General features: G+C 42.0%; 2 protein-coding genes across 4 annotated transcripts in view; both read left to right on the top strand.

Annotated features, from left to right (window-relative positions):
• Positions 1–16519, top strand: part of filip1 (filamin A interacting protein 1) — a 29729-nt gene extending 13210 nt beyond the window's left edge. The window contains exons 2-7 of one of the 3 annotated variants that reach the window (XR_002872875.1): positions 5982–6258; positions 7714–7884; positions 8992–9170; positions 11405–14111; positions 14200–14264; positions 16011–16116. Coding sequence is in view for 2 of the 3 variants with exons in the window: in XM_023953032.1 (XP_023808800.1) it covers positions 5989–6258; positions 7714–7884; positions 8992–9170; positions 11405–14111; positions 16011–16211 (3528 nt within the window). In the remaining variant the exon portion in view is untranslated. Of the gene's footprint in view, positions 1–5981; positions 6259–7713; positions 7885–8991; positions 9171–11404; positions 14112–14199; positions 14265–16010 lie in introns of all 3 variants that reach the window. The other 2 variants (XM_023953033.1, XM_023953032.1) reach the window with 2 other exon arrangements.
• Positions 16520–20114: 3595 nt separating this feature from the next.
• LOC101168512 (cytochrome c oxidase subunit 7A2, mitochondrial) lies at positions 20115–23164 on the top strand. The gene is made up of 4 exons (XM_004083767.4): positions 20115–20247; positions 20541–20630; positions 22648–22732; positions 22902–23164. The coding sequence occupies exons 1-4, from the start codon at positions 20230–20232 to the stop codon at positions 22958–22960; spliced, it is 252 nt and encodes an 83-aa protein (XP_004083815.1). The 5' UTR covers positions 20115–20229; the 3' UTR covers positions 22961–23164.
• The last annotated feature ends 1294 nt before the right edge of the window (positions 23165–24458 follow it).

Here is a 24458-nt window from a genome sequence, read left to right as displayed (position 1 = left end):
CCCAGCTTGGCAAGCAGGGGGCATAAAACAACTAGAGCACATAATTATTAATAGAAGATTCATAACTCCCCAGGAACTTCAAGACAAACACGGAATATATAACTTCTTGGAATATCAGCAACTTAAATCAATTATTACTAAAAAGTTTAAATACAGAGACAACGATTTAAAGCTACCAGATGTAGTTACCACTCTGATCAATTTCTCAATGAATAAAACTCTCTCCAAAATATACAAACTTTTATGTAATTTAGATAACAATATTTCACTTCCGACAACAAAATGGGATGCGGATTTGAGCATCAGCACAGATGAAAGTTTTTGGTCAGAACTTTGTCTAAACACCTTTAAAATGACAAAAAATCCAAATCTGCAGCTAATCCATTTCAAAACTCTTCACAGAATTTACTACACTGGACAGAGGATGTTCAAGATGGGTCTCAGTAACTCAGACATTTGTCAGCACTGTGACAGTAATCTACCCGACAATTACATGCATGCACTATGGTTCTGCACGCCTGTCCAGGCTCTCTGGCAGCAGGTATGTGCCGATCTATCAGTCTGGCTTAAGGTTTCAATCACAGCTTCACCGTCACTTTGTGTGCTTGGTGACATGAGTGCCATCGATGTAGAAGGAGGATTAGGCTCTATCATTTTCATAACTCTTTGCATTGCTAAAAAAACTATTTTAATAAATTGGAAAAGCAAAAAAAATATAAATATAAGTCAACACAGAAATCTGCTGCTTGATCATATCAGCTTGGAAAAAATGTCAGCCCAAAGTTCAAGTAACTTTGAAAGAATTCGGTCTCTCTGGTCTCCCATAGCTAACTCCGTGACTTAGGGGGTGGGGGGGGGCATGGTCGTCGCTGCTCCTTGCCCTTCTGCCGTGGGCCGGGGTGGGGGTCGGGGCGTCCGGTGCCTGGCCGGGGGTGGTGGGGGCTCCGTTGGTCGGGGGGTCGGGTCCGGCGCCTGGGTGGGGCGGCCTGGGGCGCTGCGTGGTCCTCTGGGCTTGGGTGTGGGGGTGCGTGGTGGGGGGGTGGGGTGGTGGTCTGGCTTGGCTTGGGGGGGTGGTCCCTTTGCCTGTGCTGGGGGGGGTTGGCGGGGGGCGCTGCTCGGGGGGGGGGCCCAGCGGCGCTGGATGGGCTTCCCGTCTACACCTGGGGCTGGGATCGGCCCTTCCCTGGCTCTGGGGCGGGACGGGACAACCCTCTTGGGGCCCCCGGTCGCTCTGGGTGTCATCCGCTTCGGCTGCGGGGTCTGGGGGTGGGGTGGGGTGGGGGTCTTGTCGGCCCTGTCCTGTGGGGGGGCATTCTGGGGGAGGGGGGGGGGGCACTATTGGTACGGGGCAGGGGGGGTTGACGGGTCGGGGTCTCCGCTGAGGCCATCGGCGGTTTCCCCGGCCGGTTGGCTGCCTCGGTCCCGTCGAGGCCTGACCAGAGCTCTTCTAGGGCCGGCGTTTGGGGGTGGGGGCCTGGGCTTGCTCCGGGGGGGGCCGGCGCTTTCTGGCTCCCCTCTCTCTGTGTGGGGGTGGTGGTGCTGGGCCTGGGGTTTCTGCGCCTCCGGGGGTGGGGCCCCGGGGCTGGGTGGGCCTGGCCCCCTTGCTGGGGGGGGGGGCGGGGGACGGCTGTTTGACCACCGGGGGACAGTCTATCATCTGTCCCCAACTTACCCCCTTCCTCATATAACCTCATAATAGGGTGAGGGGGTGGGGGGCTTAGCCTGCGATGAGCCTTGGGGGGGGGGTTTACTAGGCAGTGACCCCCCTCCTGTGGTTGCCGTATGGAGTGGGCCCCCCCTCTTTCGGTTTTATTTGCACCTTAGACATGTAGGGCCCTTGGTAGGGGGGGTGCTTGGACATCCCTGCCAGCAAGCAGCGGATGTCCTCCTAGCACCCTACCCGCCAATTTTAACCGCACCTTAGACATTTAGGGCCCCTTGGTGGGGAGGGTGAGGGGACGTCACTGTGAGTAATCAGGAGACGTCCCCTTAGTGCCCTACCCGCCAATTTTAACCGCACCCCCCTTAGTACACACACCCCTCCCCCCTCAATATATACATCCCAACATAAACACACACACATGCACACACACACTCTCTCAAACACACATACACGCACACACATTTTGCAAGGAAGGTGGGACCTAGGACCATCTGTCCCCTGCCTCTTCCCTGGTGGGGGGTACGGGCCCCTTTGCAACGGCGGCTGTGTCCCCGGGGTGCCGGCTTCCTGGGCCCGGCGGTGCTCTCTCCGCGCGGTGGGGGGGTTCACATTACATCTGAGCCTGGGGTGTTCGTGTCCCTGGGGGGTGGGTTCTGGTCCTTGCTCCTGAGTGCTGGGCCCCGCCAAATTTCCAACTGTGGCCGAGCCTGGTCGGGCCATATTTACAACACCCCTTGTGGGCCCTCTTTTTTCCCCGGGGTTCCCCCCTTCTGGGCGGGGGCGGCAGGCCCCTGCCTCGCTCCTCCCTGGACCAACCGTGGGCCGGGCGGATGGCTGCCTGGAGTGCGGAGTGGGTCTCCCTTGGGGGGTCCTGGCTCGTACCTGGGGTTGGGGCGGGGGGATGCCCGGAACTCCTGGGTGGTGGTGGGGTGCTCGTCTGGGGCTGTGGGCGTCCTTCTCCGGTGGGGCCCTGCGTTGGGTTCTCCCGGCGCGGCGGGGGGGCTGCTCTCCTGGTTGGGCTGGGGCGGCGCCCTCTTTCCCTCCTTGCCTCCCTGCTCTCTGGCTCCGGGGGCCTTGCGGCGGCCCTGCTGGCCCTGGCCTGGGTGGCGGGCTTGGTCGCCCGGGCGGCGGTTGTTCCCTGCCGGTTCCCGTGTGGCGTTGGGGGGATTCCGGCTGCCGCTGCTGGTGCGGTGGGGGTCTTGGGGTGGGGATGGCTGGGCACTCTCCCTCCTTCTTTTCACGTTCCACCATCCATTTTAGAAGAACATAAACACTCACCTGAGCACAGGTGTTAGCTCAACAGACTGAATGACTGAAATATTTCACACTAGTTGGTTTTAAGGCATAAGTATGCGTGTGAACACTATCTGTTTTGTGTACATGTCGACAGGTGGACATTTTTGCAACTAACAGGTGTGTTTATAACATTTGAGTGTGTGTGTGGACAGGCTCCGCCCTTTTTTTTTTGTTATTTTTTTCATTTGAACCTTACCATAATGATTAACAACCAGTAAACTTGCTGCTTTATGCTGCTTCATGGTCTTATCCCCCTTCCCCTCCTATTATCACCCCCTACCCCCCCTCTCTCTAACGTCCCTCTCTCTTCTTCCCCTCTTTCCTTTTCCGTCCGGTCCAACACCAAAGATTTTCAGACATGTTTGAAATTAATAAAGTTTGGCCTCAATTACAAAAGGGGTTTATTCAGACATACCTTTGGTTTGTCTGAAGATTAATAACCCCTCTTGTTAAAGTAAAATATGTCCAACCCAAGAGGCCCTCAGCTCTCATCTGTCTGCCTAGCTGTTGGACAGGACAAGTTAAAAAAAAAAATAAATAAAAATAAATAAAAAAAAAAGAAAAGAAAACAAAAAGGATAAGAATGCAACAAAGTAGAATCCATGATAGAAAATGCCATTTTAGCCTTTTTACATCTTTATTTGAATCTCTGCTGCAGTAGGATGATCTTGTTTGACAGCAGGGTGGATTTTTTTAAAGGAAGCCTTGTGTGTTGCTTTCAAAAGTAAAGAAAACAATTGTAACAATTGTTACATAAATTAATATTGTAAATATTCAAAGTTACAGTTTATAAATGAATGGCTTAATGGTCATAAAAGCATTAATACAGTGTATTTTTCTAAATCCTGAAGTGGTGCTGTCTGGCTCTTGCTGTTTTTGTGTCAGTGAGGAACTGGTCCAAGTGGCCCTTTTGGTGTCAAAGGTTGCAGACCTCTGGTCTAGCCATTTAGAAGATTCATTGGCAAAGTTTGATGGAAAATCCACTGAAATGTGGCTCTCTGTGCCCACATCCTCTGGGTTAGAACAGGCTTGGGGAAAAAAATTACCTGTAAAATTTGCAAATATTCATTGGAGTAAAGGCAGAACTAAGATCTCTACCTGATCTGTATCTGAGAAGAAAAAGCAAACGTAGGCACTGGTAAACACTCACTGGTTTGTGTTAGACTGGAAAGCTGTTTGATGTGGCACACAGGCAGAGTTCAAACTTAAAAAAGAAACATGAAATGATAAAAGTGGAAGCTGGCAAGTAACTTTGAGTCATGCATATAATTATTTTGAGATATTAAGCTTTAAATGTCTCATTGCTGATACCCACATCTCATAAATGCATGGTTTTACACTAGCTGTGAATATGCTGACTTCCTGTTTGAAGTCGGAAAATGAGAGTAACTGGAGCCAGGGCAGTTAACCAGCTAACCACGAGGTGAAGTGTTCCACAAACACATCAACTGCAGGCGTCTCCAACCCTGTTCCTCGTGGGCTGCTGTCCTGCTTGTTTTGCAGCTAAGCCTGCTTCAGTAAAAACTGGTCACCTGGATCAGGTGTGTTCAGACAATCAGAAACTGGGACACTCAATCCAGCTAATCAATGATTACTGAAGCAGGGTTAGCTGCAAAACATCAGCTCACAAGAAACAGGGTTGGAGACGCCTGCTAAAATATACTTCATCAAAAAATGGTCAGAACACGCAAACAAGCACACAGTACTTTCACCATGGTTCAAAAACCTTTTTTTGGCTTTGTGGTGAGATTTAATATATAAGAAAGATGGGAAATTAATGTTTCCGTGAGCCTCATCATCCTCAACATTTACAGTTTTTTTTCTGGGAATATTTTGATAACGATTAATCTTGTTTCCTATGTCTTTTCAACTTGCTTTGGATAAAAAAACAGGGTTCAGTGATGTCATTTCCTGCCAAGATGACTTGCTGTAAACTTGCTCAATTCAAAGCAGAGAGCAAAATCACATATGATCTGTCTACAAATAGTCATTTGGTTTATAAATTTCTTATTTCAAAGAAAGGTTTAATGCATTTTCTATTTCATTCAAATTACACACTATTAAAAGTTCTTTATTAATCTTTCTCTCAAGATTTGAGCAGACAATTTTTTGTTGTTTCTGGTTTAGCTGCTCCCTGGAGTTTTCCAGTTTTCACTATTTTTCCCATCAGATGTTTTTTAAAATCTCTTGTGGACCTTTCAGTGTTTAATGATGGGAGGGATGAAAACCTAATATTTTCAATATTTTCTCATTTTCTTTTAAATTTAATATTTTTAAGACTGCATTTATATGTTTATTTCTGCATAAAATTGGTTTGGGTTGGGACTTCAGAAGACACGTTTTCCATTGAGTTTGAACTTGTTTTCGTTCACAAAGGCCATTTTGAATGAGGTCTTGGTGTCACAGCACTTGAGAATTATTGACCTAGGCCATTATGTGACATGTTGCATTGATGCTTTGAGAGCAAAGTAGGGCCTAATTGTGTTACGATTGCTAAACCTAATTCATGAACCACAGCTCTGCCTGTGAATTCCACAGAATCCAATCCCCAAGCTCTAATATTGAGACCTGCTGGCTAAATTCCACATGTGACCTCAACAATTTTGAATGTGCTAATGAGCTAGCACCTCAGTGCTGCAGTGGCGTGCAGAGACTATCCTCAGCTAAGACCTTTAAAACCTTTTAGGTCAACACTTGGCAACCAGAATCAAAACAACACAACCTGTAAACAAACACTTTAGACTCTATTTACAGACCCCTTACTCACTAAATGCTCCGTTTCAGCTGCAGCAATTGAGTCACTTACTATTTTCTACCTCTTATCATCAACTTCTGTCAACAAAGGTTTAGCCTTACATGAGCTCCATGTTAGCACATGCGTGTTTTTACTTTCATCCTAAAGTCATAAATTGCTTCCAGCTTATTTTGCTATTAAACTGTAGCAGAAAATGACAAATATAATTTTAAATCAATGTGGATGACAAAAAAAAATGTCATCATCTGCTTACTTTTTCGCTCGCAGGTTCAAAATGCGATCAAGAAGTTGCACTGGAGAGGAACAGGAATGTGGGCCCATCCAGCCCACAAAAGGCTTCATCTTGCAGGAAGAAGAGGAGCAGATACCACAGCTGACAAAAACAAGGATGAAAATTCCAAGAGAAGAGAAGAGCGGGAGAACAAGTGAGCCCGAAAAGGCAAAGAAATCTGAAAAAGCAAAAGAGGCTTGGAAAACACAAACAGCAAATCTGTCAAAGGAGCATTTGGTACACCTGCTGGGAGTCATGGAAGGAGAAGTTCAGGTAAAATGTCTGAGCTTATTTTAAGCTCGGGGACTGGTGTGGTTTCAGTAGAAACCCACAAGGGCTGGCGTTTGCCTTCCCTTCTGTGAAATTCTGAATAAGTGCATTTATGGGGGATTTTGTACAGATTCAAATCCAACTCTTTGCATGCCTGTGAGCATGACATTTACTTTCAACTTTAGCCGGGAAGGACTGTCAACACTGGCTAAAAATACCATCAGAAGCACATAAACAGTTCAAGTCCCAGCAAAGAAAGAGTAGGAGACAGAAAAAAAAGAAATTAAAGCCACAAATATACGCGCACACACACACACACACACACACGCACACACACACACACACGCACACACACACACACACACACACACACACAAACCCATACATACGTACAATCTAATCCATTGTATGTCTGATAAAACTGTGACCTTCACACAAGGAAAGGTCTCTTGTGAAAATCTATTTATGTTTGCAAAAATACATGTAAATTTTATGCATATATATATATATATATATATATATATATATATATATATATATGTCACTTATGTGTCTTTTAGCTTTTGTTACTGAGTTCTTAGTTATATCCATGTAACCAAACTTCTTAGCTTATAGTGTGCGTTAGCAACAAAACAAGACAATTTTAGATTTTTATCATTAACAGTGTTGCTCAAAAGTGTTAATGTTTGCTGGTTTATCCACATGAGCAATTATTTTTTTCTTGTTTTTAAAAAAAGTCTAGTTATTTTAACACAATAATCACTTCATTAGCTTTATATCTAGTTTTGATCCTCTTGCTTAGAACGTTGCACTGGAAAGAAACCCTAGTTTTGTTTTTAAAGTTCTAGGCAGTTTAAAAGACTTTCTTTTCTTCTTTGTTGGGTCTGCATCGCTGAACTTGGCAAAGATTTAGTGTAATTTAGTGTAAGAATAGAGGATGTTTTCTGAAGACTGGTTACCATGCCAACAGAGGAGTTGGCCTTTGGGAAAAGCCCTTGTCTTAGCCATGCAGGATTTGGAACTATCACCGAGTTTAAAAAGACACATCTATATTTAAAAAGATGTAAAGATTGTGGTCATAGGACACTCATAGCCACCCCCTCCAACGATGTGTGGTGTTGGTGGAAATAGCTCACCAGAAGTTTTTTTTTTTTTTCCAATCACATCATTGTTTTTCCAACAGAGGTACAGTTATAAGCTCATCTCCCAAAAGAGCAGGATGCTGCTGCCTCACCCATTGTTTCCACCCTGCTCATCTGTTAGGGCCTGTTTAGTTTTTCCATCCTAGAGGGAAAAATAACGTTTCACGTGTAGAAACTGCTCTGCTGTCTTTGACTGTAAAATACAATAAAAACAAGGGCCGTACTTAAATATTAAACCAAAAAAAGAATCCAAAGTTTAAAACTGTTGGAAAGCTAAGAACTTACCGTGGTTTCTGCTTCTGCTTTGCCTTTTCAGGCCAGAGAGGACATAATTGGTCTGCTGGAAACTGAGAGAACCAGACCAGAGACTCTGGAGGCCCACTATGGCTTTGCTGTTCCCACCAAACCCCTACAGGCTCTGCAGAGAGACGCCCAGCTCTTCCAGGGGAGCAGCGCAGAAGACGTGTATGAGAAGCCCATGGCTGAGGTCGGTTCAGAGAAACCCCTGCTGGCTTAAAAAAAGGTTTTGTTGTTCCTTGTCAGTAATTGTCTGTATGGATTTGCTGATGAACGTATTACAAAGAAAAGGTGGAGAGCAGGGCTCAAAAATAGATTCAGAGATGTGATGCACCATACACACCGGGCATGTGACGAATGCGCTGAATGTGTGTTCTTGAATGCGGTTTCTTGAATGCGGTTTCTTGAATGCGGTTTCTTGAATGCGCTTTTAGCTTAGTGGTATTTTCCAGGTGATTTATGATACCTTTTGCTTGCCATTCAGAACTGGACACTGGACTTTCAATACCCGATACTGGTGCATGTACTCACAGTTGAAAGAGGCTTGATGCGAAATGTTAACGTGGTGCAAATCTTCCTCCAGGCTTTTCTTTCACAGTTCTATTCTGATATTTCAAAGACTTGGTGTCATGTAATTCTGGCCAGGAAGAAATCACAAATATTGATTTACTCCTTCATGAACAATTTTCAAACTGTTGGTACTTCACACAAATCACACAAAAGATTCAGCTATAAGTTGTTATGCAGTTTGTGATGAAGAAACAAGCTCATTACCAAAAAAATGTTAGTTTTTGGTGAATTGTGATTGAATTAGTCATAGATGGTTTGCAACGTTTAAATCTGCATGCATATCCAGTGCAAAAACATGCAAAGGGGGACAAAAGGCACAATGAAAAATACATTTTCTTAAGAAAACATGTCATTTTTCCATGTTTTAGAAAAGACCGCACAGGCATATCAGTCTTGTTAAAGTTTGTTCCTTGGTGGTGAAATTCAAACCAAATATATGCAAATACAATTGTTTGGCATGATAAAAAACTGCAGGCTCCCATTCAAATTGAAAAGGGTGATGCTCACTGAAACCTGCTGCGTGTACCAAGTGGGAAAAAGTTGGAACAAATGTACTATGAAAGCCTGAAGAAAATCTGAATACAGCTCAGAACTGAGTGAGGAGAGCCTCTCACAGTAATACAATGCAACCACAAGCGTAGCTAATGGTTTTGGGATATTGTGTGAGCAGACATGGTGCTGGGCTTTGACATGTTGGTGGTAATGAGTGTTGACATGTTTCCTTCAGTTGGACCGGCTGGAGGACAAACAGAAGGAGACGTACAGGCGGATGCTGGAGCAGCTGCTGCTGGCAGAGAAGTGCCACAGGCGGACGGTGATGGAGCTGGACAACGAGAAGCGCAAACACGCAGACTTCATGGACAAGAGCGACGACTTCACAAACCTGCTGGAGCAGGAAAGGGAGAGGTGACTTTTTCATTAAATCAAAAAGTTTCATTCTTTCTCTTTAAACTGCTTTAAAATTGGAAAAAAACAGCTTCAAATATTTTTTTTTACCTTAAAAATAATGTTAAATTGTTAATCATTCGGTATGTGATATTTAATTCTATGCAGATTCTGTTCATGCACTGTTAGACTCATATTTCCATTGCTCCTGTTAAAATGAGGTTATTTGTAATTCTAATCAGGAATAACCCTAAAGGCTTAAAATGTTTTGCCAATGTCCAAATACAACATTTTCAAACTCCTCCAGAAAATTTGAAAACGTGAAGTAAAAGTAAAGAAAAGTGTCAGAACTATTGTGGATAAATGTCCTGCCAAGATTATATTCTGATGTCAGACATTCTCATTTTCAGTCATGCTTTTTTTGTTGTTTTTCCATTTTAAAGCCTCCTAGTTTTATAAAGGAATGCTTTTCATCGAATCATCAGGATCCACCAGAGGACTGCATCTTTTACTACAAACTGTGATTTTTTTTTCTTATCCTGTACCACTAACCTGAGCAAGAAGTGAAGTAATAAAAAAAACTAACCTGACAGCATAAATTGGATGATTTCCTCAGATTTTCCACCTAAACTGATTTAAAGCAAATTCCCCCCCCCCCCCCCCCCCACACACACACACACAAACAACAACCAATATTTTGTGAAATGTTTGTTTTCTAAAGATCCATTTTCTCTAAAAACCTTGGGGAAAACCTATAGTCTGCTGTGTTTGCTTGAAGCACACTTTTCTTTGTGTTTGTAGATTTCACTCAAACCAGTCACCTTTCAAACATTACCTTAAAGTAGTCATCTGTTCTTCGTCTTATGTTGAAGCTTTAAACAAAGTGATTCTGTGGACCATCTTCAGTGATTTCAGTGGATCTCATACCTGTTCCATATGCTCACAGCATAATACCTCAATTTCTTCTGTTTATGTTGGGAAAACACTGAAAACCATGAAAGCCATTTGATAATCATCTTGTAGGAGTAACAAAATCCAGTCGTTATTCAATAACATGCTTTCAGGGTCACTTTCAGGTCTCTAGTTTGGAGTATTTTTGAATGATTTAGGCTTAGAAATGACTGTCCTTGAGAAAAAGGGTCTTTTTTGGTCTGAAAACACATTCCTGCTGTGCAGCAAGCAGATTAACTGCAGCGCAATCCAAAAATACTCCAATGGCGTCATTCCTAACAGAGACGTGGATGATTTGTGCTCCTGTACAGCAGCCTAAAACCTTTCACAGAGAAATAAAATAAAAAGCATCATTGATGGAATAAAACTAAGCAGCACAGAAATGGAGATGCTTTGACTTCTCTTTGCAGTTGCTTTCACAAAATCTTCTGGAGGATTGCTGATGTTTCTGCAATTCCAAAAGGTTTTCTTTATAGGACTGGTCTATGGAAGTCGCCTCAGGAGGGGCATTTATGAACCATTTCTAATCTCCAAGTGGTGCCCTGAAGATGGCCAAACTACTAAACTCCCCAAACTTTTAGGGATTTTTTAGGTAACTAAACTTCTTACTGTAAACTTGGAGGTGAGCTCAGCTGCATTTCCTTTTTTTGGTCAAAGCCTGAAGCACACAACCATGGATAACAGTTAAAAAAACCGTCACCATCAATCAAACCCTAGGCTACTTTACCTGCTACATTTCAGACATCAGCTCCTTTTACAATGTCTAAATACTCGATTCCTTGTTGAAAAACTCAACATTTCTGTTCCTCTCAAAGATAACACATCAAAAACCAAAGTCTTTGCAGAAACCGCCACTGTGTAGCTACTAAAGGATGCTAAAGATTAAACGAAAAACTACTGAATTGGGAATCTCCTTTTGAAAACAAAACCTGTGTTTTACCTGGTTGCTATGGAAACTCTGCTGGTAGACTGTGACATTACAAGTAACAGAAAATAAATCCATTTGTTAACTTGAAGAGATGTAGCAGAAAACTAGCCAAGACAAAGGATAAAAATAAAGAAAAATACCATTAATTGAGCTTGAAACCATTACACTAGTATGGCATTCTGTTACAGTAAAAACTATTTAAAAAAAATCTTTTTAAGTATTGTTTAATCCTTATCTAAATGAAAAAATCTAAATAATTCAAATTTGAAAATCTGGGTCATTAATTTTTTTACTTAAATGCTCGGTTAGTAAAGTCCATTGTGTGTTGAACTCATTTATGTGTTTTAATATGAGCGGCTTCTTCTCTGCTTCCTAGACTCAAACTGCTATTGGAGCAAGAGAAGGCCTACCAGGCACGAAGGGACAAGGAGCACAACAGAAGAATGGAGAAGGTCAGGGCTGAGCTGATTAAGCTCAAGTCCTTCGCCCTGATGCTGGTGGATGAGCGACAGATGCACATCGATCAGATTGATCAGCAGAGCCAGAAAATTCAGGATCTCACTCAAAAGCTGCAGGACAAAGAGCAGCAACTGACAGCCACAACTGACGCCGCCAGCGAGGATGGGCAAAAAGTTCTGAAGCTGCAGGCTGAGCTGGAGCACCAACATGCCAAATTCACACAAGAGCATGGAGAGATGGCTGTAAAGTTGGCTGACCAAGAGTCCCAAAGCCGGGAGCTGAGGCTGAAGCTGGCTGAAAAGGCCCGTGAGGTCGAGGAGCTAGAAGAAGGTAAAGAAGAGCTGCAGAAATCAAAGACTGATCTGCAGGAGCTGAGGGAGAAGATCGGCAAAGGAGAGTGCGGGAATTCCTCGCTCGTGGCTGAGTTGGAGAGTTTACGAAAAAAGGTGCAGGAGATGGAAGGAAAAGATGAGGAGATTACAAAGATGGAAACTCAGTGCAGGGAACTGGGGAAGCGGCTACAAGCTAAGGAGAACCACAGCAAGGAGCTACGGCTGGAGGTGGACAAACTCCAGAAGAAAATGGCTGATCTAGAAAAACTGGAGGGGTCATTCAACAAGAGTACAACCGAATGCAAGCAGCTCCATGCAAACCTGGAAAAAGAGAGGAGGAATGTGAAGGATTTAGCTTCTGAACTGGAGAGGCTGAAAGCCCACCTGAAGGAGCTCGAGTCTTCAGGAGCAAAACTAGAGAAGACGGAAACGACCCTGAAAGATGACCTCATGAAACTGAAGTCCTTCACGGTCATATTGGTAGACGAGAGGAAAAACTTAGCTGAGAGGCTTGAGCAGGCAGAGCAGAACAGGAACGACCTGAGTAAGATGTTTAAAGAGGAGCAAAGCAAGGTTACAGATGTTACAGAAAAGCTGATCGAAGAGAGCAAAAAGCTTCTCAAATTTAAATCAGAGATGGAAATCCAAGCGACCAATCTCAACAAAGAGAAGGAGGAGTTGAAAAGCAAATTCGCAAGTGAGGAAGAAAAATGTTTGGAGTTGAAAAACTCACTAAAAGAGATGAAACTCCAAATAGATGGACTGGAGGAGAGTAAGTGTGCATACATGGGCAAAACCAGAAATTCAGAGGACAACAAGGTGAAAGAGCTCATGGAGGAAATCGAAAGGCTCAAAGGCAGACTGAAGCAGCTTGAAGTGGTGGAGGGAGATTTAATGAAAACTGAGGACGAGTATGATCTGCTGGAGAAGAAATTCAGAACGGAGCAGGACAAAGCAAACGCTCTCTCGAAAATGGTGGAGGAGATGAAAGGTCAGATCAACAGAAACAAAGCCATAGAGAAAGGAGAAGTTGTGAGTCCAGAAGCTGAGCTGAGAAGTCGCTGCAAGATGGAGGAGGCAAAAAGCAGAGAGTTGCGTGCAGAAGTGCAGGCACTTAAAGAGAAAATCCACGAACTCATGAACAAGGAGGACCAGCTCTCGCAGCTGCAGGTGGACTTTTCCGTCCTCCAGCGTAGGTTCATTGAAGAGGAGGAGAAGAAGAAGAGCATGAGTCAGGAAGTAGAAGAGCTTATCAAGGAACTCGAGGCCACAAAGCTTTACAGTCGTGCATTTAGACCCAGCATGAACGGCAGAAGAATGGTGGACGTTCCAGTTACCTCCAAAGCCGTCCAGACAGATGTCATGACCAGAAAGAGTCCTGAAGATGAAACCACAGCTGGTTTCATTCGTCAATCCGTTCAGGAGGAGAACCACTTGATGAGTAACCTCAGACAGCAGGATCTGAAGAAACCCTCGGTGTTGGAGCGGTACCCTCCAGCATCGGCAGACCTCGGGGTGAGAAAATCCTCACTTCCCTGGATGAAAAAGAAGGAGGCCACCAAAATCAACTGGTCATCTTCACCTCATCCTCCTGCGGCGGCTCAGAAACAAAGCCAACCGCTGCACATTCGCGTCATGCCCGATCATGACAGCAGCACAGCCACCTTGGAGATCACCAGCCCGCGAGCGGAGGACTTCTTCTCTAGCACCACCATCATCCCAACTCTGGGACCTCAAAAGCCTCGCATCACAATTGTCCCTAAAAACTCAAAACCCAAAGGCTGTGATGCATCAGGAGGTCTTAATCGAGCCAAGTCTCCGGTCACCATAACTGCCATTTCTAGAGCCAAGAGTCCAGAAAAAAACAACAGTGGCAGCTATCAGTCACCCGTCTCCATCATCACAGTCAGCGCAACACCTGTGGCTGAAGCATGCGTGTCGTCGGACCTTCATGAAATCCAAACGGGGCGCACAGGGTTCAAGCTGACTCCAGAGAAGCGGGCTGGGACCCCACCTGCCAGGAAATACAACGACAGCATCATCATGACGGAGGACAACAAGATCCATATTCACCTGGGTCCACAGCTGAGGCAGTCCTTTGACGGCTGCACCAGGCCTGTGCTCACTCTGAGGCCCGCGGGGCAGAACTCTGAAAGCAAAGGAGTAGCGGCAGGAGTGGTACTCCAATCTCAACTGCAGCCCTTGGCAGTGAAGACGACCCAGGGCAAAATGACAAGCAGCATAACGATCACCCCCATCACTGCCGCCGCCGCCAAACCAACGCAGTCTGTGGTGAGCCTCTGTCTGCTCCTGAAATAGTCTGATAATGGCCTTAGTTTAAAAAAAACCTCTGAGTGACATGCATTCTCACATGTTACAGCTGGTTCTGAAATAATGCAAAATGAAATCAGGTGCCGTTTGCTTCCTTCATAGCTCTTTTTCCAGGTATCACAAATTTTAAAAAAAAGTGGACTAACACTGGAATGATCTCCACCTCATCACATCTTAGCAGGTTTTAATAGTCACAAAGAAATGTCACAACTGACAAATTCACAGCTACAAGCACTGAATGTTTAACGTGTGAGCACCTGTTTTCACGAAGAATCCATCAAAGTCACAAGTTATTCCTGATATCCTGGACTAGTATGGAACGGCTTCTGGAACAAAGATCTTAAAAGCACAAAATTTAAACTTTAAAGTCCCATATATTCATATTTTGATCTACAGTATTTTCAAAGTGTTCCCAGTTGTCTTTAATGATAGTTATGCCGTTTTTAGCCAAAATCTAAAAACCTGTGACGTTATCTAGAACATAGTTTCTGCAGAGCGGCAGGAGTTCAATAGAAATTCCCCTCTGAGTTGTGGGCGGGAGCCTGCCACTACTTCCCATCATCCACCTCTTGTCATGCTCTCCCACGTTCTACGTCATGCCTTCAAGCTTTTTCAAACAGCATTTTTTCGTCTGCTTCTGATTCTTAAAAACTTAAAAAGACTTTATCCTTGGTTGAATGTCGGAAATTTGTGCACTAAAGATCATTAAGAATAAGAATGAATGTCTTTTAGCTCTTTAGATCTAATTTCCTTGGTTGGGATCAATTAAGCATCTCTATCTTATCTTTTCTTCAGAAGAACGACGGGTAAAGTGGCATAAACACTTTAAAATAGCCACTACAACCCCAGTTTAAAGACCCAAGCTGGTGAAAATCCTGTTTTTAACATCGTGGCATTTTTCTTATGATGGAGGACATATATGACAAAAAATTAATATTAAAAATGCATTTCTGAGGAAGGCTTTATTCAAATAGTTGAGAATCAGGAGCAGATGACAAAAAGCTGTTTGAAAAAGCTAGCCGTGACGAAAGTGCTACAATCGGTGGGTCAAAAGCTCCCTGCTCTGCTCCATTCTGATGCATCCACTTGCAGACAAATAGATCCACGTCTTCGTTTTCCTCCTATGAGCTGGAATCTGGATCAAAATTGGATGGCTCCGATATTACTTTCCATTTTTGTTGCACCTGTAATTTTAGGTTGGAGTTGTGAGTGGTTGTAAGCTAGCGGGTGAGCATGTAAACAGAGAGCTCTCATCAAAATGGAGAGGAAGGGGGTAGTCTTACTCAACGCAGACAGTCCTGTCCACAACTCAGAGGTGAATTTCTCTTGAACTCCTGCTCTGCAGAAACTAGGTCCTAGAAAATGACATAGTTTTTTTTTTTAATTTCCTAAAAACAACACAACCATAAGTAAAAGATCACTGGGAATGCTCTTCCTTCCTAGACTCAAAGGAGGAATGGGCTACATTCTTGTGGTTAGTTCTTGTCTGATGAAACTTTCACAATCCAGCAAATTTAGAGTTCTTTTTTATCACTGACGTGATTCAAATTGGTTTAAACTTTGCTTATATGTATGATAAAGATGCTCAAGTTCAAAAGGTTTTAAGAATATAATGAAACTTTCATCAGTTTTCCATTAAAAATTAAAGAAATATGAAGAAATATGCTGTTTTTTTTAATAAACTTGTAACTTTAATGTATAAATTACTTTGAATCTCAAAGCTTAATCCTTTTTTCTATAAATTTAACTATGAGATGTGGTCATAGAAACCATGCTTACCTAAAAGTTTAAGTGTTCTTTAAAAATGCAGAAATGTTTCAACGTCTTCCTCTTTTTGTCTTGCCTTGTTCCTTTTTCCAGCCCAGTTCAGACGCACAGGCAGCTCGAAACACAGCCACACGGATCCCGGTGTCAAAATGTTCTAAAACGTGCGGGAAGGCCGTCCTGGGCTTGTCAACAGTGACGAGGTTGGAGTCACGAGCTGAGGCACAGGCCATGAAAATCGAGCTGAGGAGGTCGACTGTGTGCAACTGTTCCTCTGCAGCAGGAGGCAAAAGCTGAAGCGGTAACCAGGAACCATGACTACAACAAAAATCTGTTGGCCAAATGGGATGCAGGCCATACCTAAAAAGTATGGGGGATTTCACTTACTTTCAAAATAAATGATCCTATTTTAATCTTTTATGTTAACTGCACATAAAGCTGTGCTGGGTGCACATTGGTTGATCTTCCTGTTTGTTGTCCAATCATGAGTTTTCTTATATTCGTAGCATGATTTCATTGCTCTACAACGCTCTGGGAGGTTTCTATTCACCAAAACACTGTGCATTTGGGACAAGCACCAAAATAAAACTATTTATCTAAATAAAGACTTTGTGTTATCATTTCATTTCTTGCATAAGAAGCTCCATGCTGTCCTGCATGTGTGAAGATGGGTTTCAAGATTTTTCATTTTAGTGTAAAGACTGCCAAAACTACACTCTTTATTAAAAAAAGAATTCTTACCCAATATGTAATATTACAAAAGAGATAACAGAAAAACAACTTTCTTACAAATAAAGTTGTGAAATAAACAAAACTTTTATATTCAAGAGCCCAAAATAGTACAATTATTTTTGTTTTCACACAGCCCAGAGCAGAGCGCATAGCAGGTCTTTTTCTGGTAGTTTACAGCATAGTTTTTGCAAGCAGCAATATATTCACATAAGAAAAATAAATGTTCAAATGTTTTTTTTCTTAATTTTATTGTTTCTTCTGTCAAGACAGTGAGAATCTGTGTGGACTTTAAACTTTTTTCCTGAAAACCTTTTTAGACAGTGAGCAACAGGAAGACTGCTATGCCTTTTGGGGTGTGACAGTCAAATTCAATTTTCTTTCCTGCGTCTTGTTGTCAGATGTCAGAGCTCTGTCTCCCCCTCTGGTCACCGGCAGGCGTTCCCAAAGTTCTAGCCACACCAACAACCCTAGCACACAGTTCCTGGATGCCGCACACCTGACTCTCACTCATTCAATAACCACAGCGTACTTAACCCTTGTGCTATCCTAGGCACTTTAACATTGGGAGTGGGGTCATCTAGACCCCACAAGACAGTGCTCTGAACCTTTTTTCTTCAATGATTTGTGATCTTCACTGGTGTCCATGGATTACATGAAATCTTTCCACCTTTATCCACCTTTGTCATGGTAGGAAGAACACGTCAATGTAAGGGTGGGGTCATCTAAGATAGCACAAGGGTTAAGATCAGTGCAAAGTATTGTTTGTGCCACTCTGCCTTCATCACCAGGCGTTGTATTTGGACCTGATCTTCTGTCTCCTGACCATGCGTCTGACTTTTCTTGCTGCATGGATCCTGACCACCCTGTCTCTCCTCTGATGATCTAATGCCTGTTATCGACTCCTACCTGCCTGACCCTGATTTAGCTTTGTGGACTTTTAAATGAGCTAATAAACTAGCTGGGTTTATATCCAGCCGTCTGCCTGCTCTTTTGAAATGCTGGTCAACATTTTTGTTTGACAAAAACTGCTTTTTTGAACTGATGACTTGACAAGAGGGATAATGTTTTTGTTTTTTCTCTTCACAAGTTTCCTCTGCTTATTCTTAGCAGAGACTCCTTGCACAAATTAACAGGGCTACAAAAACAAAAAAAAAAATGAATCAAATCAAGGATAAGACCGAAAACCCTAACTCCCGTGATGCCCCTGAGCCTAAATACACTGTACACAGCTCTGTGTCCTGACTGTCTTGATGACAGAGAAAGATTTTATAGTGATAAAATAGAATAAAACCAGTTTACACTGGATGATGTGAAATCCTGTGACCTCTGCCCCCTGGCGACTGTCTATGAACTCATATTCTTTAATATTACTGCTGTCATGCAATTATATTTCTGTGTGATTAATCATGATAATAAAAAATAATTAATCAAATTGATGTATTTTTAAACTAACCTAATATATGCTGTGAAAAGCCATTAATTAGAATTCATTTAGATTTGTGACATTGTGGCTCAGTAAAAGATCAAATTAAAATTTAAAAAGTGGCTTTGTAAAGTTTTCCTAATATGACAGACCTTTACCTTTGGACCAACAAGGGGTATTTTTTCAATCTCAAACAAAAAAAAATGAGTAGGAACAGTGAGCACTGTTTTAAACAATATAAAAAGTATTGACCACAAAGTTATTAATACTATAACACATGTTAACATACTTTAGTCCACAGCCCTCCACCTACCCCATTTAATATAACGAACACCTCGTCCGGCTTTATCCCTTACAAAAGAGAAAATAACTTGTTCTGTAAGGAACTACAATGACGCACTTTGATGACGTTACAATACTGACGCGGCACACGCCCTACAAGTCATGCACTGACCAAGACAAATGTAAGAGGTGTTTCATAGTATTTTGATACTGCTACTAAAAAATCTGTGAACTCTTTAAAAAATACTGTACCTAATGAAAATATCTCCTTCTTATCTCTAAGTGATACCACTGTTGGAAAATCCTGTTTCAACTTTGCCCGAAAGAATAACAAAGTAATATGTGCCAAATGTCATTTCTGTTCCCTCTGCTGTCTTCTGTTGGAAATGTATTCCTGACTTGCCCTGGAAAATATTTGGACCCTATTAATTGATAACACGATGAGAGATGTCTCCTACAAACATCTACATAGAATCTATCCTAATAAGTAAATGCTAAAATATAATAAGACAATTGACCCCAACTGTACTCTTTTTAAAGATCAGTCACAACAATTAGTCACCTATTTTGGAATTGTAACATTACTAAAAAAAATTTGGAAAGAATGTACACGTTTTATAAATCACAAAGTTGACTGACAATTTCAGATGAAATTTGAATATATCATATTTGACCTACCTGAAAACAACACAAAATCAAACATAATATTGGCAATTAATCTTATTATAATATTGGGTGTTATATTCACAAATCAAAATTTTCTTCATCACAACTTTTTCCCCCTGAAATAATTAAAGAATAAGGATCTTATTAACACTCTATTATAGTTTGAACAAAAAAGCCATACATATATATGAAAACTGTCTGTCTTTGAACATTTAAATTCGTTTTATGACATTTTTATCTAATATTGCGATTTCTTAATAGTGATGGTAATTGTGGTATCATGGGTTGATATTAGGGCGGCAGTGGCTCAGGTGGTTGAGCAGGTCGTCCAGTGATCGAAGGGTCAGCGGTTTGATCCCCACTCCCCCCAGCACAACTGTCGTGTCCTTGGGCAAGACACTTCCCCCTCCTTGCCTCCAGTGTGGCTCCACTGGTGTGTAAATGTCCCGGTGATGGTCAGAGGGGCCGTAGGCAGCCACACCTCTGTCGGTCTGCCCCAGGGCCGCTGTGGCAACATCACCAAGTATGAATGAGGAGTGAATGAATAATGGACACATTGTAAGAGCTTTGAGCGTCTGGAAAAGCCCAGATAAATCTAATCCATTATTTGTATTATTATTATTATTACAACAGTGTACCTTTTCTTAAGTGAATATGTTCCAACAGAATAGCTTTGATTATTTTTGTATAATTTCTTTGGCATAAAATTATGTTACTCACAAAACAGCTCATGGCTGAAAAGTTATATGTACTACCCAAAATTTGAAACATGGACCCAGTGTTGTTTTCATCCTATTCACTAAGAAAAAGTGATATGTTCCCATGTAATATCTAACTATTGTTTTCAGGGTAACAAAATGTGGTGAAAATTAGGTGAAAATTTGTCAATGACAACTGGTAATTTGTTTATATTGAAATTTGCTTGGTGAAGAATTCCAACCCTCCAATTTTATGAATTATATATCGAGGCTCTCAGTACCAAAAGGAGTGATAGTTTCTATATGGTCTTTCAGCCAAGAGTCTACCAGCTCAGATGGTCATCCCAGACTCGAAAGTAGATTCCCTTTTGCAGTGTAGATTTACAGTGCTCACCTGCAGGTGGCGGTAGTAAACAATGGCAGTCTGTCCGAATACGTAAAAGAAGAAGAAGAAACGGAAGTTAGATCATCCGGTGTCCTTGTGCCTGATAGTTACGACCAGGGATTAAAGAAAATGTACAGACACATGATTGTAAGTGACTTTTTCCATGTATTCGGTCTTTTGTGTGCAATTGCTTAATGACGGGTTAGGAAAGTGAAGGTAAAGGTGTTCGATGAGGTGTTTTTAACCTACAACTAAGCTAGTAGGTTCATTTGCCGGGATAGTTAGCCTTTAGCTTAGCATAAGAACGCGGTCTCCGTTGTATCTGTTTTCAGATTGTGTTTTATTTTCCGGTAAAAACCATGCTGTTCTTATATATTTATTAAGGTTTGTGGCCACTGCATTGACCCATGTATGACTTTGACCCTTCCTGCTGTTTTCAGGCTCTCCGGCAGGTGGCGCGGCGGAGCATCTGCAGCTCTGCTCCCCGCCAGGTGGAAAACAAAGTCCCCCAAAAACAGAAACACTTCCAGGTAAGACGACGGAACTAAGAACGTCTGCTTGAATTTGGTTTCCTTAATCCAGAGAAATATGAAAACGAGCTCATGAAGTTCTGCTTAAGAGCGAAACTATTACGTTTAAAGACATAACGGAAACAAGAGTGGAGTTTATGATCTGATCATAAGTGTTAATCTAGTTGTCAAAGTAATCAAGCATGAAACTGACAGCCTTTCTCCTATGAGGCATGGAAACAATCGGAATACTTATGTTACCTTATAGTGTTTACCCTTCAACCTTAATATATTTAAGGTTACTTGCCTATTTCATTTAATAGAATAAAAAAATAAACTGTTCCTTTGACTGCATTTGAAAAATATTCAAGCGTTATGCTTGTTTACAAATAATTTGACAGAAACCCCATATTTGTCTTTGGGTTCAATAAATTGTGTGTTGTCTTTTCTTAATTATATCTTTTTTTCAAAATGTACTAATTTTAAGCAGAGCTTAGTCAGGAAATAGGTTAGTAAAAAAACAAAACAATTACAATAAATATTTATTAGTCCGATGAGAATGGGGTGGTTGCGTTTTTGATTTATTGTGCAGCTTTTTAGAACAAAGCAAGCTAATATAATATGCATAATAGGGTTGGGCGATGTCCCCTAATTTGGCCGTTGACGATGTTTGCTGTCAACCATCGGGATGGACGATGACATCGTCGGGGGGGGGGGGGGGGTATTTTTTACATTTTTCGTTCTTATATAACTGCTATTCGTTATTTTGCTTTTTTCATTTTATTTCCCAACTAATGGTTAATCCGCGATGATCCAGTATAAACTGAGGGAAGTGACTTTAACAGAAAAAGTAACAAGCAAAATAGAAAAGAAGTAGTCCGCTCCCGCACTTAACTAGCGAAGTGGACCGGCGGAGGGCGGATTTACAGCTTTATGTTTGATGGGAAGGGGGGGGGTACATGAGCGGTATGTGTGGGAGATTTAAGACTGCGATCCGTCCCGCACCTCTAGGGGTACGAGCTATCAAACTCAGAACCGGGTCTAAACGTGTGTCTGAGCACAGCTCGGATCGTCAGCACACACAGAGGTTTGAGCTTCAAAGCAGAAATGTCGCTCAGTCCTTAGAAAACATTCAATCAATCACGTTGATTTGTGTTTCCAGTCGTGTCCCGACTAAATAAAGGCTGATGTTATTCACAGCATGCAGCGCCACCCAAAGCTAATGTTGTTAGCCCGTGTTAGCATACTGCTAATCCTGGCTTCGTTCAGAAAAAGCTCTGACCACACGGATTAAAATTCAAATGATGAGCGAACAGGTGTTTCATAATAACCGTAACATTATTAAAAGCACGTTTAGAAGATCGTCTCGTATTTTACCGAGCTGACATGTCAATGTATATAGCCGCTCGGTGCTGTTATCGTTTTGTATTGAATTGTTACCTTCAATAAAGTTTGGAAAAAAAGCCGCTCGGCGGAAGTTGTATCCTCTTCCGGTTTTCAAACTGCGCGTGTGCGAATGATTTATTCCGACCGAAATTGTGACCTTAGTGAACGTTTTTATATTCTGAAAACATTTTTCTGGGCCCATGTACACGGTTGGATACTAATCTGACCATTGATCCCATCAAGATATTTTGTACATGTAACCGCGGCTTATGATGTCGACGCGCAACGTGGCGGGGGCGTGGCATCACGATGGTGGTCTCTCCATCGGGATGTCAGTCACCCATCACGATGGACGATGATATCGTCCATCGGCACAACCCTAATGCATAATGATAAAAAAAGAAAAAAATCCACACGCTGTAAGACAAAGCTGTTTAAGTCCCACTTTATTTAGAAAATACCTGCCAAGAAATGTGATTTTAAAGACAAAGCTGTGGGCTCAAGTAGTTGATTTTTCTTTTACTTTTGACTTCCTCTCAACCTAACTGCTCTCTAATCATTTAGTTTTTTTGGAAGTGTCTTTCTTTATTTTCTTAAAGGACTGCAACATCATTTTGTTCTATTCTTAGCTCTTCCTCCTCTTGTGCTACAGGAGGACAATGGGATGCCTGTTCATCTAAAAGGAGGCAGCGCTGATGCTCTTCTGTATAGGATGACCATGGCCCTCACCGTTTTGGGTTAGGAAATCTTTAGTTAGCCTTCACATCTGCAGAAAACCTGCATTGCTTCCTCTGGCCTTAAGACGACGATTTTATTGAAAAACCTTTACATTCAAATATCTATCTGTGATGTTTCAATTTCTGTTTATCCTGTTAGATGAACTGACTTGCTGAAATGTCTCTACAGGAGCCGGGTATGTTGTCTACGAACTGGTGAAAGCTTCGTTCCCTCAGAAGAAAGACTGACGTCTTTACTCCGGCTCTTCATTCGGGCGGTCAGAAACCATGCAGGTGCTTCACGCTGTATCTAAAGAGGCTCCTTTGTCCGCGCCGGTAAAGCGGGTTTGCTGTTGTCGTTTCTTGTGTGAGGAGTAATAAATTATTTCTTGTACACAATCTGTTAACCTGAGGATCAATAAACAAAACATACCTCTCCTCTCATGACCAAAACACGTTTTTGGCTGTTTTTATTCCATCACTTTCAAAGGTTTTGTCACACTTTTATGTATAGAAGGAAACTTCCCACTTCCAGGATAAAATGAATCCTGTGTAATTTTACGTTATAAATATGAAACAACTCCCTGATTTCCTTAATCTAAGAGGAGTGAATAAAATAAATCCTGGATGTGTTTCAGTTTTTCAGCCAAAAAACATTTTTCTCCAAAAGAGCACATAAAAACATTGGGAGGACTGTGGTCTCAAACATTTTAGTGGACCTTTTGATTAGAGTTCAAGCAAGTTTGATTTACTATTGGGTTTTATAATAAATAGTTTTTGACGTGAACAACACAGTTTTTGTTAGACTAGATAGAACTTTGTTCTTTACCGGGAAACTGGCAGCTTGAAAACAGTTTTCTCTTTTCCAGACTAAACAGCTTTTTTTATTCAAGACATCAAAGTCTTCCACCTCTACTCAGTTTTGATCACAAGTTCAGCAAAGAATTGTTTAATAACCAAAATAGATCAAGGTTGATTTCATGGAGTTCTGAAAGATGTGGCCGTGACGGACAGGTGACCAGGGTGTACCCCGCCTTTGCCTAATGATTGCTAGGATAGGCTCCAGCAACTCTGTATTATATATTACAGACTGACAGGATGGTAATGACGAACCAAGACTAAAATGATTCTAACGTTTTCCCTTTTCTTATAATTATTGAGATCATCAGAAGAAACTGTAAACTGTGATTTTACTGTATGTCCACTAGGGGGTGGGATTGCACAGAAATAAACTGAAGTTAAATTTGTTGTTTTTACCATTTTTCATATGAATTCGTTGACTGACAATATCACGAAGTTAAAAATGCTAGTTAAAAAATAGCCACTATATAAATTCCTCAAAATCAATAAGCCTTTTTTCTCAATTGACGAAGACTCTAAATATTGTATTTTATGGTTTTGTCTTAGTAATGAGATTTAAAAAAAATCCTCATTCGTTTTGCCTTATATTTGTACGAAAATAGTCAGCCAGCCAGTGGTGAGCGCGAGACCAATCTGACTGTTTAAGATACAAGTAATAAAAAAGTAGGATATGATTGTTGCCATGACAGGGTGATGGTCGTCAAAAGCGGATGACTTATCGTTACTTTCCAATAAGGTCTAAAATGTAAAGATAATGGATCATAATTGACTTTTTGTTGCAGTTTAGGTTTGTTTACGCTGCAGTGTTTTTAATCAAGAACAAGTTGAGCGTTGTCCGCATTTTTCCATCCAACCCTCCTGTTTTCCTGTGTTTGCCTCATAAGAC

This window comes from Oryzias latipes, chromosome 24 (assembly GCF_002234675.1).
Source record: "Oryzias latipes chromosome 24, ASM223467v1".
Lineage (NCBI taxonomy): Eukaryota > Metazoa > Chordata > Actinopteri > Beloniformes > Adrianichthyidae > Oryzias > Oryzias latipes.
Note: the sequence above shows the minus strand (reverse complement) of the source record. Positions and strands in the feature narration are given on the sequence as shown.

Coding starts and splice junctions, on each gene's coding strand:
- LOC101168512 (XM_004083767.4), top strand. Junction 20,631..22,647: donor AAAAACAGAAACACTTCCAG/GTAAGACGACGG, acceptor CTTGTGCTACAG/GAGGACAATGGGATGCCTGT. Junction 22,733..22,901: donor CATGGCCCTCACCGTTTTGG/GTTAGGAAATCT, acceptor ATGTCTCTACAG/GAGCCGGGTATGTTGTCTAC.